The sequence below is a fragment of the Rhopalosiphum padi genome, chromosome 1, assembly GCF_020882245.1.
Source record: "Rhopalosiphum padi isolate XX-2018 chromosome 1, ASM2088224v1, whole genome shotgun sequence".
Lineage (NCBI taxonomy): Eukaryota > Metazoa > Arthropoda > Insecta > Hemiptera > Aphididae > Rhopalosiphum > Rhopalosiphum padi.
In genome coordinates this window covers 88,786,449-88,803,203 of record NC_083597.1, presented here as the reverse complement: position 1 = coordinate 88,803,203, position 16,755 = coordinate 88,786,449, and the positions used below count along the sequence as shown (strand labels likewise).

The following is a 16,755-nucleotide window of genomic DNA, read 5'->3' as shown; positions in this document are numbered from 1 at the left end:
GCCGCCGCTCACCGTCCTGCCGCCAAAAAACGACCGCCACACCCCGCGGTTTTGATTTATACCCGTGCACTTCTGTGTGTTACTCTGTTTCGTTCGGAGACGCACGGGAACCTGCAGGAAATCTCCTGGATTATTCACGTGCGCGTTTGGCTCGCGCGCGCGCGCGCGCGTCAAACTTGTTAACCAGTTAAATTGCGTCCTTCCCCCCGCCCCACACCGCGCGCCGAGACTAAAACGACGTCTGTTAACTGCATAATATACGGTGGTCCTCCTCCGTGCATACGATTTTTATAAAACATTCAAACGTCCGATGGTTACCGTCGGTTAGTGGTTTAATCGGTTACTTTTTCAAGAAGTTCATCGGCGACCGCGATAAAGCGTCAGCACTACAGCTACACACGTCTCGTGGGAGTGAGCTGTTGTCATATTTTGTTGTTTAAAACTATTGCGCTACGACAACGATCCCGTGAAAATGTAGTACGTACAAATAGATATTAGAATTATTCGAATTTACGACGAATTCGTGATCGACGATTATTGGTATTACGAAAATTTTTTTTTTTTCTATTTATTCACTGGTTTATTTAATGTAAAATATTATTTGGCAATAATCGAACGACTTTAAAATAATTAGTGTACAAAATCAAAATCGCAGAAGTAACTTGAATTTGTATCAAGTAACGGATAATGAGTATAGTATAATTGGAAAAGGAAAGTTTACTTACTCAAATTATTTTTAACTATACTTTCCTTACAATAATTGCAATGCTCAATACATTATATCTGTGGTGATGATGTTGAAAAATTATATTTTATATTTATGTTTTCGACCGTCAATATTTCGATCCCAGTTATCTCAGTTTCTTTCGATTAATACTGCCGCACCGAGCACAAACAATTTTATACTTTTTCGTTTATGTGTTCCACGAAAACGTCGTACTTAGGGCTTAATATAGTTTTCGCTCTTTTGGCAATGACATATTTTTGTAAAGATACATTCACTATAACAATTATTCTTTTTCCATTATGCTCTTCATGTGAAAATCGTTTCTAGATGATAGTATTTTTATTTTTACATTGTGTATAAAGCGCACGGTAGTGACGAAAACGAATGAACATAGTCGTATATATAGTGACGTGCATATAATTATTATTTTTCGCGGAACGTTGAAAATAATAATAACAATAATGATAATAATAATATAAACACATATTGTTATAGTTTTTTTTTTATATAATTTCAGTTTATGGAATGTCGTTTAATATGTGTGATATTTTATATTTGTAGAAAAATAGTTTTTTTGTTTTATAACACACGTGTATATTAATTAATTAAAAACCTCTCTAATACGTCATACTAATTGGGTGCGTCACAGGAAACTATCCTAGTGATCAGTTACACGTGATATATTTTTAGATTCTGAGCGGGTTGGTGAAAGTATTGATTTTACAACGGTGTGTGTTTTTTCTGTCTGTCATTACGTTTTAGGGCAGTAAAAATGTTTTGATTTTCAAAAATATGTGTGATTTCTGGTAGCAGAGTGGATCTAGTTGGTAGCTATAAGAGGAGGGAGGTCAAAAGTTAAACATCAACAAAACCAATTTTTGTTTTTGGTAACGAATTACAGTAGTTACTTGGGATTTTAACTAAATATTTATATCATATTTTGCATTATATGATAATATTTAAAACATGTGTTTAACCATTTTTGAATACTTTTTTTTTATGGGCATGAAATTTTTGATTTTTTTTGTACAAATATCAATAAAAAATTATTCATTTGGTCAAACTAAAAATTCTTTAAAATGTTATAATAGATTCTACATAAGTTTTTCTTATATCTGTACAAAAATATTATAAATACATAGGCACAGTTTTTTTTTTCATGTACTTCAAGTAAGAATTTTGACGAAATTTGTCAAAATATGCAAATTATTTTGTTGTTAGAAATTCTTAAGAACTTTTATTGGTATATATTAGTTTTGAAAATTTAACATAAGATTCCTCATAAGTAGTTTATATTGATACCATAAAATCTAAGAAATATACGAAGAAAGTTATTTTTATAGATATTTTAAGTTCAAATATAGATAAAATTACTCATTTTAATGATGAATAACATCATATTTTGTTGTAATTTAAAAACATTATTTGTGGGCAGTTACAACTTTTACGTATATGCTATTATTATGCATTTTTCTATACGTTATGGAATTTTTGATTTATTTTAAGATGGTACGTATACTCATTACTCACCGACCTTTTTATTTTTAAAATGGTAATTTATACTATACATATACTGTTAAGTTTTATCGTGTCACTAATATGGCCATATGGATAAAGATAATAATAATGATACTGCGAATAGGTACTTATTTAATACTGTTTTATCGATCCCAAATCTAGCCCTGTTAGACACAAATACAAAGTACAATATATTAATAGCCAAACAGTGCTGTTCAAAAAGTTAAAATGATAATTTTGAAATCGTTTCTTTAATTTTTATTTAAAAAACAAAATAAAATGGCTGCAGAGGCTTAAAAGTCAAGCACTTTAACAAAAATATTATAATATAATAACATATATATATATATATATATATGAACACATAAGACAAGTATAATTATGGTGATAATATAGTTATTAGCGATTCTTAATAACAGTGATATTTTTTTTCCCATTAAAAGTTTGTGGATATTATTATATATTTCTAATCGAATCGAGACGGAATCGGGAAGACTGCACACGTTTGAACTAAAATGCTTGTGTTTGTTTGTGCGGGGGGTGGAGTTGGGTGGTTAAGTAAGGTTAGGTTTCATCGCTAACAGTGCTCCGATCCGGCACGAAATTAAAAGTTTCACTCCAAAATACAATAAAGTGGTTTAGCGGTTTTGTCATCTGACGGAAGAATCGCGAAAACCCCGTACAGCCGCCGCCCCGGCGATCAACAGTTCAACACGGACGTTAATTGAATTATACTTTATACTATATTATAAGAGTCAAGTAAACTAAAATGAAGAATTCCCGAATGGATTCAAAATCCAATTTAGTATTTATCAATTTTTTGTTTAAATATACAGGGTGCCCGAGAGGTGATTTGACTTTTTCACGATCGGTGTTTTTCCTTAATGCTTTGAAAAAATACAGAATGTACCACAGTGAAATATCCTGTATTAGGCACTACGTCAGTTTCGATTTTTAATATCTTTAAATTTAATTATATCCCCAAAATAATAATAAATTTAATTTCATAATATTGATGGACCAACGAATTTCGAACAAAACGACAATATTAATAATGATTATCATTAAATAAACGTATAATTTTTACAGTTATTTTCTTCGTAATAATTGTCAAGTTTTAATATGTAATATAATACAACGAGATGCCGATTAAATAATTATAAAAATAAATTGTTGTTAAATATTATTATTAATGATTATTTAATAATTATAAGACCGTATGACTTTTTTATGGATTAAGTTCTGGCTCCATAAAATTCGTTATTGATTAAAATTTTGTATTGGTTCATCCAAATATAATGTTATTTATATTATACTTAAATTGTTTATACCGAATTGTTCTAAAATGTAAATAAAATTTGAATATTTTAGTACAAATTTTATTGAGTTTATGTAATGTATATTACATTAAATTAATAGCCAATACTTGCAATTCTCGCTGCCACCAATACTCGAAGGCATTTTTTCTTAATGATGCTAATAAGAAATTGTAATTATATTATTATGTACTACATATACTATAAATGACTTTGAAATTATATTGATAATTTTTACTTCAATTTAATAAACAGTTGAATGGTATAGCTATACGTTATTTGTTGACCATATATTATCGTTATACATTTTTTATTTACTCTAAATTTTTTTATTTGTTAAAATAAGATTAAACATTAATGTATATTTTTCAATTTATAAAATTATTAATTATTATTTTTTTAGTCTCGTATTGTATTAATTAGTTTTAACCAAGTTTTAATTTTTTCCTGTTAAAATATAGTAGTTTCTTATGTTAATTTGTGTTACAATCTATATTACTGGTTTTTATTTTATTATTTTTATTGTATTAACTAATAAATCACTAAAAAGTAAGCCAAAAGTTTGAGAATAAATTAGAGTTTTTTTATTATTATTATGTGAATAGCATATATTTTTAATAATTAGTATAAATTAGGAGTTCAAATAATTGTTATTAAAATTAAGTATAATCATATCTATTCTAATAATAAAATAATTCAAAACTAGTGATAAATTTCAATACTTTTAACTCAATTTAAATCAACATATTTTTTATTTATTATATAACGAGTTATATACTCGTAACTGATAATTTCTATGAAATATATTACACAGCTACTGATTTAAACAACATTTTTAATTAATTAGTATTATGGTTAGTTGTTATTTTTTTAATGATGAAAAAATTATATTTTGTACTTTTGTATTATATTATATTATAATAGAAAACATTTGGTTGATTCTCGTTAGGTTTGAAAAAATATTGATACTTAATATGAAAAAAATGCAAAACTTTAAACCAAAACTAAAGGTATGTATAAAAGATGAATAGTTATTATATCTGATTAATAAATTTAATTGTAAAAAATTGTAATTTGTAAACGCTAATAGATAGAGGATTGAAATAGCGTAGAAATAATGTAATACCATCGAATCATTCTTCGAAATAATGCATTTTAATACATTTTTATAAACGTGTTTGAAATATAAAATTTTCATATTTTTAATATTGATCAATTAACTTTTAATAACATTGAAATGTAATATAATTATTAAAAATATATTAATATTACAACTTTTTGTACTTTATTTTTATAAAAAAAAAATATCATAGATTTATTACCTTATAATTTCGGAATCAATCTTACTAAGGATATTATCGTATAAATAGTATGAGTAATTTCAACCTAAATTAGCATTTAATGGCCGAGTGATGAATTGAAAAGTTTAAGTTGAATAATATCTAAAATTAAAACTAGATAATGTCTATAAAAAAAATATGGGAAAAAGTAGGATAAGTTAGCTAGGTCTTGTATATCATTTTAATGGATGTATTATATTTGAATTGAATGATAAATCATTGCATACGAAAAATAACTGAGCGGAAACAGTGGATCATATCAACTTTCAAAAATATTTTTTAATTTATTTATATTACTATTAGTAATTTATGTTTCTATTATTGTATGAAAATTTATGAGGGATCTTGTAATAATATTCTAAATATTTTTCAACTTAAAACAAAAAAAAACATCTCTATTATTAATGATTAAATAAACTAAAAAGACAAATATTTTAAATGTCTATTGATATTTAAAAATAACTCAATAATAATCAAAACAATTTGTGAAAATGTAGAGTTTTTTAGAATTATTAAGTAGTTGTAAATAAATGCAATTGTTCGAATAATGGTTTCCATTGGTAATAATACAGTAATATTGTACATATATTATGAGCATAATGGTTTTTTTTTTTTTTGGAAGATTTTCGTAACTTTTTGAAAAACTACTGAACAATTCTAATCTTTTGAGTGAGTTAGGTAAAACTTTCAAAACATTCTTTTTATAATAGAAAAAGTATCTTAAAAAAAAAAACTACATCGTAGATCTTTAGGGAATCTATAAGTGTGTATTGTTATTTAAAACAAAAATATTCTCGTTTGAATGCTTAAATAAATGTAAATAAACATTTGACAAAATAAAAACTTACGATGCATTACAAAAAAATTGTTGATTTCTTAGTCACAAATAATACAATTCAGAGATACAAAATAATTAAGATAATAATATTTTGAGCACATAAACATATATCATTTTACTATAAAATGTGTCATCTAAAATTGTATGAAGCATCGAAAACGAAAACTAATTAACATTCACGATCAATGATTTAAGTATCAAATAATTATTTGCCATTTCTTAATTTATTTACTTTAAATAATATATTTTTTTCTTTTAATATTTGCTTTTAAGTTGAAGATAATTAATTAATAATTTAGCTACATGCCATCAAGATCATTTTCTTGTAAAAAATATAGGCTTTTTACAAGTATTTTATGTTTAAGTTCATAATACAAATATAATTAAAAGGATTTCAACATGTACTGGGAATATTAATAATATACAACCCTAATGCCGAGTTTTTAATATTTCAATTATAAATTATGTAATATAAATTTGAGTTATTTTTTAAATTGTAAAGGTAAATTCATTAAAAAGTAAAACAATATTGTTAGTTTACATTGAATATTATTTATTCTTTGTTTAGAGTGTAATCATTTTTACCAGCGAGATATCAGATAGGAAGTTTCTTAGTTGGTTAAACTAATTATACGTTTGTTTTTTATATACAATTATATAAGTCATTTAGATATTGATAAATGCATTTGTATATTAGTAATCAATAATCAGTGCGCATATAATAATTTAAAATTTTAACAACAACAACAATCGAAAATGGTATCGGTGGTTTCATTTCATCACATAATAAAGATAACTGTTACGACATTTCAAATGTTTGAGTTACCTTTGTTTTTATTATAATTCATACCGTGAACGTGATGAACGGAAAAATCATGTATGTAAATTATGCAGCTTACTATAACTGTTGATACGGAGAAAGGTTATAAAATAAAAATTTCAGGTAGATATAAAAAATATATTTGCAGTTGCATGGACGTATTTATTGGGTTTATTATGAAAAATAAATAAATAAATAAGTTCAATATAAAATAAAAGTTTAAAATGTAATTTTATCGTCGAAATGCAATGTTTACGTTACATCCATACGCGTATTATATACCACTTGGTTTGATTTATCTGATTTCTAAAAGCGTCGGTACGTTACTGACTTAGCGTGTAGTTCTCTAAAGGAATTAAGTTCAAGTCAAAATTTTATTAGAATTACGTTTTTACTTATAATTTATAACTCATAAGTAAAAATGCAGTTATAAGTTATAACACACCTATTATACACATACACATACACACATACGTAATACGAAAATACTAAATTCCTTATAATAACGCAAGTTCACAGATCGAACCAACTAATAGAAATACCTCGTAAGTTACATTCGTAGACGCACTGCAAACGGAGTGATAGGACCGTGTACGTAATGGTTTGACATGGTTATCAGTTTGACAATTATTATTAAGTTCGGAGACAGCTGAGTTTGTCACGGAATATTAATAAAATATCTTGAAATATCCATAAATGGCTGGTCCGATGGGAAAAACGCAGATAACTAAACGAAACAGATTCGTTGTCGGTCGCGGCAGAGTGTATCGAAACGATGTCATCATTCACGTATATTATAAGAAACACTATTGTCGTTTTTTAAATGTTATCATCAATTATTAGTTTTTATTGTTTTTTTTTTTTCTAAATCTCGCCCTTATAATTTATACCACGCGGATCCCGTCCCCGGGTGTAAACACGTCCGACGCACCGAATCCATACGGCGGTTAGGGCGAGGTGCAGCAGGATAGCGACGACCGTACGACCGTGACGCAGCTGTTTTGGCCCCTTAACGATGACCGCGTGGTCGTCGGACCCAGGTCGGGTGGCGGGCACCTGCAGGCTTGATTTGCATAATTTATAAAAGCGGTGTGTCGGCTGCTGTTGCCGCGGCTATTCACTCACCGTAACTCCTGTATGTACCTACTCCGGGACGCGGGAGAGATATATTTTATTCCTCGGCCGGTGGCGGTGGACGTCTACGTGAGTTGGAAGCCAATTCGAAGATTTAATAAACCGTCGGTGGCGGCGGCGGAGAGCTCCGAATTAAGACGCGGGTCAAGAGAGATAGAGAGATACACGCGATGGAGACTGAGAGAATTTGACGAGGAAGAAACAGTGGTGGCGGGGCAGTGGTGGAGAAATAGATAGGAAAAAATAAAAGACTCTATACCACTGTCGCCGTTGTGCGACTACCAGCCGATTGATTGATCCCCGTTGACCGATAATCGAATAAAAACGCGCGGAGGACAAAGCTGATTGAATTCAGCGGCGGCGGAAAAGGTTAATTGTACCAACACGCATTGGTGCGGACGATCGCTGGAAAAGGGAAATGAAAAACGTATATTATAATCAGACTTGACGAGAATATTATTATGGATTTGTAGGACAATATTTGAGTACGTGCGGCCATAATATATTATTATTTAAGGTCTGAAAGTTCTCGTGCATGTTCAATAAATTATTATTACATATATATATATATATATATTTATAATGCATTTACCGGTCGGGGATTGGTTTTAAGCATCGATGTCATTTTAGTTAAAAAAAGAATAAAAATAAAGCTTTACGGGATCCTGTTTCATGTTTCAGTATTCAATGATATAATATATTTCGTTGCGCTTTAATTAATTAATTTGGTGAACAAGTTATTACTGTAGCCCGTATTGAACTTTTGACTTCACTCGTAAAATGTAATAATAATACCTATGTATTTAAAGGTTTCTTTTAAAAGTTTTTTTTTCAATAATTTTATATCAATCAAAAAAAATGCGTAGGTAGTATTTAGATAACCAATGTAATTCAGCCGTCGGATGGTAGTTGAATTAATTTAATAATAGTAACAATATCTGGTTACGAGAAATTTTTTTCAAGGAATTGATTCTTTTTTGGGTCACTAACTACAATTAATGTAGACGGAAAATACAGTCGAGTTTAGAATGCGATAAAACGCGATGTGATACGCATGTATTTTATATTCTTACGATATTATAGTCGTTTGAAGAGCTAAGCAAACAGTATTTTGCCGAAAATCAACTCACTCCTGACGTATGCAAGTGGGCTTTTCGACAAAACAAGGAGAAAAACGGACATAAAACATTCAACCACGATATATCGTGAATTCGTGAACCAGATCTAAAGAGGAAACTATAATAATATAAGGTGAGATCTAGAAATCAGAAAACACTGATGTTTTTTTAAGATATTTATTTTACATAATTCTAACATTTTCGGATTCAATTATTAGAATAATATATCTATTTTTGTTGTTATTATTTTGTACGTTTTTTACTCTTTTGAATGACAAAGCATATTTTTCATTTCACATTCCGAAGCAAAAAATGCAAGTTTTGTGTATTTAAAAATAAAATTCTGGATAATATGTAGTTTATTAGATATAAATATTCAAGTATAGTTGACCAAATTAGATGGCCAACGTGTCTCTTTGTAAAACTCTACTCCGATCATTTAAATTTATTAATTTAATTTTAAATAATTATAACTCATAAATTATTCGTTCAAAATACGATTTTTCGATTATCAAAGTACTAAAAAAAAAAAAATTCTTTTTGGAATAAGAAATTAAAAACGAATTTTTTCATCGCATAAAATAGGCAATTTTTTACAAATAGTAATAAATAATATATTTTTTTCGGGAAAACGTGTTATAACAACTTAACATCGTGTAGAAATGTATTTTAAAAAACGTTCATGCAGTATTACGTCGATTCGGTAGCGAATGTACACGATGGAGCGATTGAGCATGAAAAAACAAGGCACAGGTACGACCGTCCGAAACGCGATGCGACGGGACCCGACAACCCCGTTTCGGCACATGATCTAATAAAAAAATAAGCATGGGGTACGCTTTATTGAAATCGCAAACACCGACGGGCGAGACGGCCGAAACTCGATTTTACCATCGTCCGGTCGAACTACGGTGTACGGGCGTGCGGTAAGAGAGCCCGTGAAAAATTACGATAAAAAAAAAAAAGATCCGTTTCGAGTCTTCGACGCCGCGGCACGGCGCATAGTAAAACGGCGGATTCTAGGCAATTTAATAAAATTAATAATATACTTAAACGTTATCGGATTACACCGATGTTGTGCTGTATACGTGAAGTGTAAGTGTATATACTACCGTAAATGTTCGTGAACATGGTTAGACGAGTACATTTTTTATGAATCGGTCGCGTTAACATTAATAGCGTCGTTGTGAGGTGAACAGACTGTACATCGAACACAAAAAAAAAAAAACAACTGATTATACCCACTGCTGTTATATTGCTCAATTCTAATTATATCTTCGAACAGTTAATATTTCTACACTGCTATAATTTGTGTATTACACGCTACGCATTATAGTTAAGTCGACTGTTTTTGAACTTATGGTTTATTTATTCATTACTAATTCAATTAAAATCGAGAAGTTGAACGGCAATAATATCTACAAAAACAGCTTTTTGAATAAAACTATTGAAATATTTGAACGTGAAAATTGTACATTAAGTATTTATTTTACCCCAACTGACAATTGCCTGTCATCCAATTTCTTGAAAAAACTACATGTGACCGACGGCCGAAAGGTTTTATAAAAACTTTCGCAGTATTGTTATAGTATAATGGTATAACACAAATGCAATATTTGCGAAATTACAACCCAAAAAAAAACTTATTATATACATGTACATGTTTTTAATTCAAATATTATAATACTTATGCTTATTAAAATATAAATAACTTTAAATGAGACAAAAGATTTTTTTTCAAACATACATTTTTGGATTTCTAGTTGAAAAAAAATTACACAACTGTTGACTGTTATATGATACGATTTAATTAATAAAGACTTTTTAGTCACGATTTAACAGTTTTTATAAAAGTGGTTTTTTCTAAGAAACGCATCATAGATATAAATTGTTAAAATGTTTTGAAACTTTCTAGACGTCATGCTCTATATTTTTATACAGATTTAAAATTATAAATGTAAATATAGTATATTAACAATAAAATATTATAATAACATTATGTAGATTGTAAAAGTATTTACCAGTGTGTTTTTTTTTAAATTCATATTTTAAACGCGTTGCAATAATTTTAGAATGAATAATGGTGATTTGTATCCTGTATTATAATATATTCACGTAATTACTGAGAATAAAAAAAAATATAACAATTCTATTGTAATACTGACTGAAAAAAACAATATGTTGTTTTTCTCGCGTACAATTGAAAGGCGATGTTTGTTAACATTCCGTTAAATAAATTTATATTTTTTAATAATCTCCTCTCTAGGTACTTATTGAAATGAATGAAATTTTGAGAAATAAAACCATTTATCTAATTCCCAAAACATGGAAATGAGATAAATCATTTCGAGAAAACGGCTTTTCAGAAATAAACATTTCCAGAAAATGCTGATCCCTAATATTTTCAAGGTTATTATTGTTAGGTTATAGGTATGTACATTGCATAGTATTTTGTTTAATCCGTCTTTACTCGGTAGTTTAACATAAGCCCAACAAACAAATTTAAATACGATAAGTACGTGAAAAACTACTCACCTTGTGCGCCCCTAGGTTTTCGATGGTGCATGATAAAGTGGCCCTTCTGCCAACCGTGGCTGTTACGTTTTGTAACGTGCCGTTGAATTTGGGATCCATTTTCGTCGAATCCGTCTTCGGAATCGGTAAGTTTGAACCTAAAACGGCATTTGCCAATTCAAGATTAGCGTCACGAATACATTATTATAATAATGGTGGATTATGTAAAAAAAAAAAACGAACAAAATGAGAGTCATTTCACGACGACAACAGAACGAGGTGTAGTCTTCGCCGTCTACCCGCGGTGCCTACACCGTTTTGGGCGACTATGAGGCGAGTGCCCAAAGTCCTTCTCGGGGCATCGAGCCAGTTCAATTAACGAAATTACATTTCCCTAAACAACGAATAACAATAAACGTTCGCATGGTTTTCTTTTCTTCCCCGTTCCGATGTTTTTAATGAAACTGCCAGTTTATTATTCCGTAGGCACGAGCGTCCCTTGCGCCGTTAGCTCACCGTTTGTTAATTAAACAATTACAAGTTCTAAAACATGTTTCTTTTGTTATTACTATTATTTTTCGCAATAAACTCGGTCTTTGTGTAATTTAAACAAATCGTCCACGGCGATTACTGCGAAGAATTAAGGTGCGCTGAAAACAACTGTGTGTGCTTCACGCGAATATCGATCGTCCACACAACACCGTCTTTGCTCAAGACTCTTAAGACCAGCCTTCGGTGATTTTCATTTTATTTGTTCGTTTATAAAATAAAGACGTTGACAAATTATTAATATTTTTATTTTTTTTTTTTTGTTACATTCAGAAGCCGCTTGGTCAGAGGAGTTCGTAAATTACACACGACAGTTTAATACGCTTTATGGAAATAATTTGTTGTCCGTCGATAGAATTCAGTCTTATCGGCTTAAGCTGCGAATAATTTCATGTTTGGATTAAGCCGTGGTTAGAAATAAGCGACATGGTTGTGGCCTATCGACGTGTTAATACGATAATTTGATTTTCGAACCGGGAAAATTGTACAACGAAAAACAAGTACGGACAATCATTATTCATCTATACGCGGCGGTATACGTGTGACGAGTTCTAATAATAACAATTTTGAGAGAAACCCGACCGCGGCAATAAACCACCGTCATTGATTACAAAGACCAATTATAATCAACAGAAAGAATTTTTTTTTTTTTTTTACTCCCCGAACCACCGGCCTTTCCACCTCGCACGTACCTACCTCACCGCCCGGTCAACACCACTCGCCGTTTTAATGGTTTTGCGAACAGTAATTTAAACGGATGTACGCAGTATAAGTTATATGATTAGAAAAACTTCAAATCCACGTGATTTGTAGTCGAGAACACGTAACTGACTATAGCTGCCTACGTATCTGCCGACCGACCTCTGGGTACTATTATTTCTTTAGTCTACCGTTCTAGAAACTACCTACTATAATTCCCTATACGAGCTCGCATCACCGGTGGTGGGTAGTTGGTAATTATATTTAGTTAATTTAATTCCTAGATTCCCGACAAAGCATACTCAACGACCGTATTTAACTCAATAATGATGTATAGGGTCAGGTATATACAGGTATATACAGGTATATACAGGTATTTATTATATGACTATGCCGTGATTGTATTGCGAGTCCGGTTTTTACGAACTTATAATTATTATAGAATATATGAATATTGCTTCGTCGTAACAATAATATGATATCGACGAGCGATCGCATAAAATAGAATTGCTTAAATATTTTTTTCTGCATTCCTATCATCGTGCTCGATGAAATCAAATACTGCCGAAAACGTCAGATTAAAGCAATTTAATGTACAGTTTTAAGAATCGAATGTATCTCGTCAACGAGTAACCACAGCAATAGATTATGTTTTCAATATTAATTCAATGGCACATCACTACATCATATTGTATACGATGAACAATTATTATTAGCAAAATGTGGTTTAATCTTTTTGTAATCAAGGTTACTGAAGAATTATTTATACTAAATATAAATTTTATTATTAATACTAACATTACAATCTGAACAAAATTTCGTAATTTTTAGTTTTTCCCAATAATTTAAAAAAAAATTCTTAGAATTTTCAATTTTGACATAAATATTATTAACTAGATCAAATTTTCTACAAAAACATATATCGTAGTTGATAATCAAATTATATTCTATAAGGAAAATGTGTATTCAGATATAAAAATAAATTAATAATTAAACACAAATTATTGGAAAACTAATAAATTTATCGCTACTGTCTGAATCTAAGAAATTTTATAAAAAATAGTGATTAATATTTGGAATTTATTTTTTTGTTATGTCATTTAAAAATTATAAAAATGTTTAGGTCAAATTTGAAATAGAAGCGTTAGAAATAAATGTATTCTAACTTAGATAATACAATATATCCTTCTTCTAAGATCTTTAAAATGTATAAAAAAACCGATAAAGATTTCCTCAGTAATTTGTCAATTAATTGTTATTAAAGTTGATATTTAATTTTAAAATGGTGACAAAGCCTAATAAAAAACGTATGTGAGTACTCAATTGACCATTAGTACTATTATATAGGTATACCTATAAAGTATAAATAAGTTATTTTGCAGTATAATCAGTGCTCGAAATGCACTGTAGTATTCAATATACTTTAGTATAAATGAAATGACTAATTTTTTACATAGGATCCTGAGTTCTATAGGATTTCAAAGTTATTATTCTTAAATTTGTCATTGCTGCTGTATTTTCGGTAATTAAAATATAATCGCTGTTTAGATATTGTGATGTGCATGGTTTAATTAATCGAGTTCATATCAAATAGCTTTGTAAAATGAGCTTGTATAGAGTTTTATTCATCTATTTTAAAAATCATTAAATTTGTAAAGATTAAAATTAATTGAATTTTATAATGGAATCCTTAGACACGACTCTCAGTGCGGACAAAATGTTGACGTTTACATAACATTATCTTGATTAATATAAAATAAGAATTAATTTGTGTAAATATATATGTATAAATATATAGAGAGAAAACTTTATATCGCGTAGATAAAAACATATTTTTTAATATGCTTTCAGATTCGCAAAAACAGAATACGGCCATTTCCTTTTTATACTCGTCTATCGAAGCTTACACAAGAAGAAAAACATATTTAATCACTATAACTATTGTTTCAAGAAAGTCCGGTCTCAGAATAAAACTGATTTGAGCTATAATCTGATGAAGTAATTTGGCCGTATTGGATTCGTTGTCGGTAGGTTTATATTAGTATTTCATTTCAAATATATACACGGGTCAATGCTTTTGTTTTCTTCTACTCTGGTTAATTGAAAAATGTAATACGAACAAACAGATTTGTTGATTTAATTACTGGACAATATATTTATTCGACAAAACGATACTCAATAAAACCGTATTATAATAATACATTGTACGACGAAACAATCGTGTAGACATAATCAATTAAAAAGTTCCACCAGTGGAACGCCGAGGAACGTCATCTGAACATTTGTGTAATATGTAGTGAATAAAATATTTATATAATAGTTCGGTAAATGCGTCCTACTCGAATGTACGCGATATTATATGTTATTTACAACGTGAGTGTAATGGAAACTTTATAGAAACGTTACATCGTCGGCCGCATCGATCTATCGGGACCGAGAGAGAGAGAGAGAGAGACACAACAGAGCTGTTTTTTACGATCGATTGCACAAAGATCTCGGAAAACGGCGTATGACCGGCAAAATTTCACGAGGCAACAAGTGTGTAAGTCGTAATAACCGCGAAAGGAACTCGAGGTTTACGGGGTCGAAACGGAGAAGGCTAGCGGTACGCGCGTGAACTGAAAAGCGCTCCGGCGTGTAAAACCGCGGTATAATAATATGGCACGAGCCCGTTGATAAAATATTATACCATTACCAGCGGTATTACACGTTACAAATGAACCAACGTCGTTTTTTACGCGCTTACACTCTCAATATCCTCGAACCTTTCTTAGGAGACATATATATATATATATATATAAAGGTTCATTCGGGGTTTCGGGGTCGAGCACAGCGGTCATTGGGAAAAATGTTAATCGGTTTTCCGTCGAGGGAGCTTTGCATTCGGGTCACGATGTGACGGCGCCCACACGCATATACACGCAAAAAGACACGTGAGTCCGGTCTATTACGGCGAACATTCGAACGTTACCGCGCGACGACGTCATTCTCGCGGAAATTTGCAAAACGAAAACGTGAGATGAACAAAAATAAAATAAAAAATAAATATTAGCACGTCCGCGCCCGGCGAAACTCCGAAACTTAAGATTGTTTACGACGACGGCGGCGACTTAATAAACTTTTTGTTCTTTAAATACGTACATAGTTGTTACAATAGGTATTGTTGTTATTATTATTATTATTTTTTTTTTTTTTAGGACGTGCGGCAGCATCGGAGCGCCGTCTTCACGGGAGCACATTGCATTCGATTAAAATAAAAGTTTACGACCACGATTCTTCGTTAAAACGAATCCCATCGGATTCAGCGTGCGTATTTTTTGTTATTATTATTATTTTTTTTTCTTTTTGCTGTTGTTGTTTTTTATAAACCGACCTAAAAACGACCTGAACGGAAATGTATACACAAGCGCCGGTTGAGAGCGTTCAAATTGATTCTTTTTTCTTTTATTATTATATTCCCTGCTTTTCGACAAGACAGCAATCGTAATATAGATACATTTTTTTTCGCGTGGATCTTTTACGAAATCGACAAGTGATTCAAGATTCAAGATTCAAAATCGTACACGATAAAATTTTAAATCTATTATTTCTGTATAACAAAAATACAAAATGGGATGTAACCGTACAGAATTCTTCGCGATCACCTTGGTGGTATACGTATTTTACACGCTTGGCCGAACTCGTGTACATAACCTCCCATAGGTAAAAATGCACGTTAAAATCGTAATCTTATCTCTTCATCTCTTCCTGCATCGGATTTAATATGTAATTTTAGCACAAACACATTGTTTCGATAGATACATTACGGTAAACGCGTTATGCGTCATGCTGAAATCTTGCAGGGCGGATATTTTTCCGAAAAGTTGCTCGAAAACCTCGAGTCTCGCGACGGCAGAGAGAAACGGAAACGAAGAGTATAAATTATAGTAATCGTCGGATGTGTACTATAATTATATTACTTAGATGAGGTACTTAAAGATTGTCGAACTAACATCGTTCACAGTCATATTGTTTTATATTACTATTATAACCATTTTGTGACTATCGACTAAAAATATAATACAAGAAAATTATTTTATCGCACAACATTAATTGTTTTAAAATCTATTTATGTTTTTGAAAAAAAAAAATTATCGGCAAAATAATACAATTTTTATAGAAAAATCAATTTATTTGTTCTCG

The 16,755-nt window shown here is 30.2% G+C and overlaps 1 protein-coding gene across 1 annotated transcript in view; it reads right to left on the bottom strand.

Annotated features, from left to right (window-relative positions):
- LOC132917370 (lachesin-like) overlaps positions 1 to 16,755 on the bottom strand; it is a 206,764-nt gene that overhangs the window by 140,309 nt on the left and 49,700 nt on the right. The window contains exon 2 of the mRNA XM_060978087.1: positions 11,347 to 11,483. Within this exon, the coding sequence (XP_060834070.1) occupies positions 11,347 to 11,483 (137 nt within the window). The remainder of the gene's footprint in view (positions 1 to 11,346; positions 11,484 to 16,755) is intronic.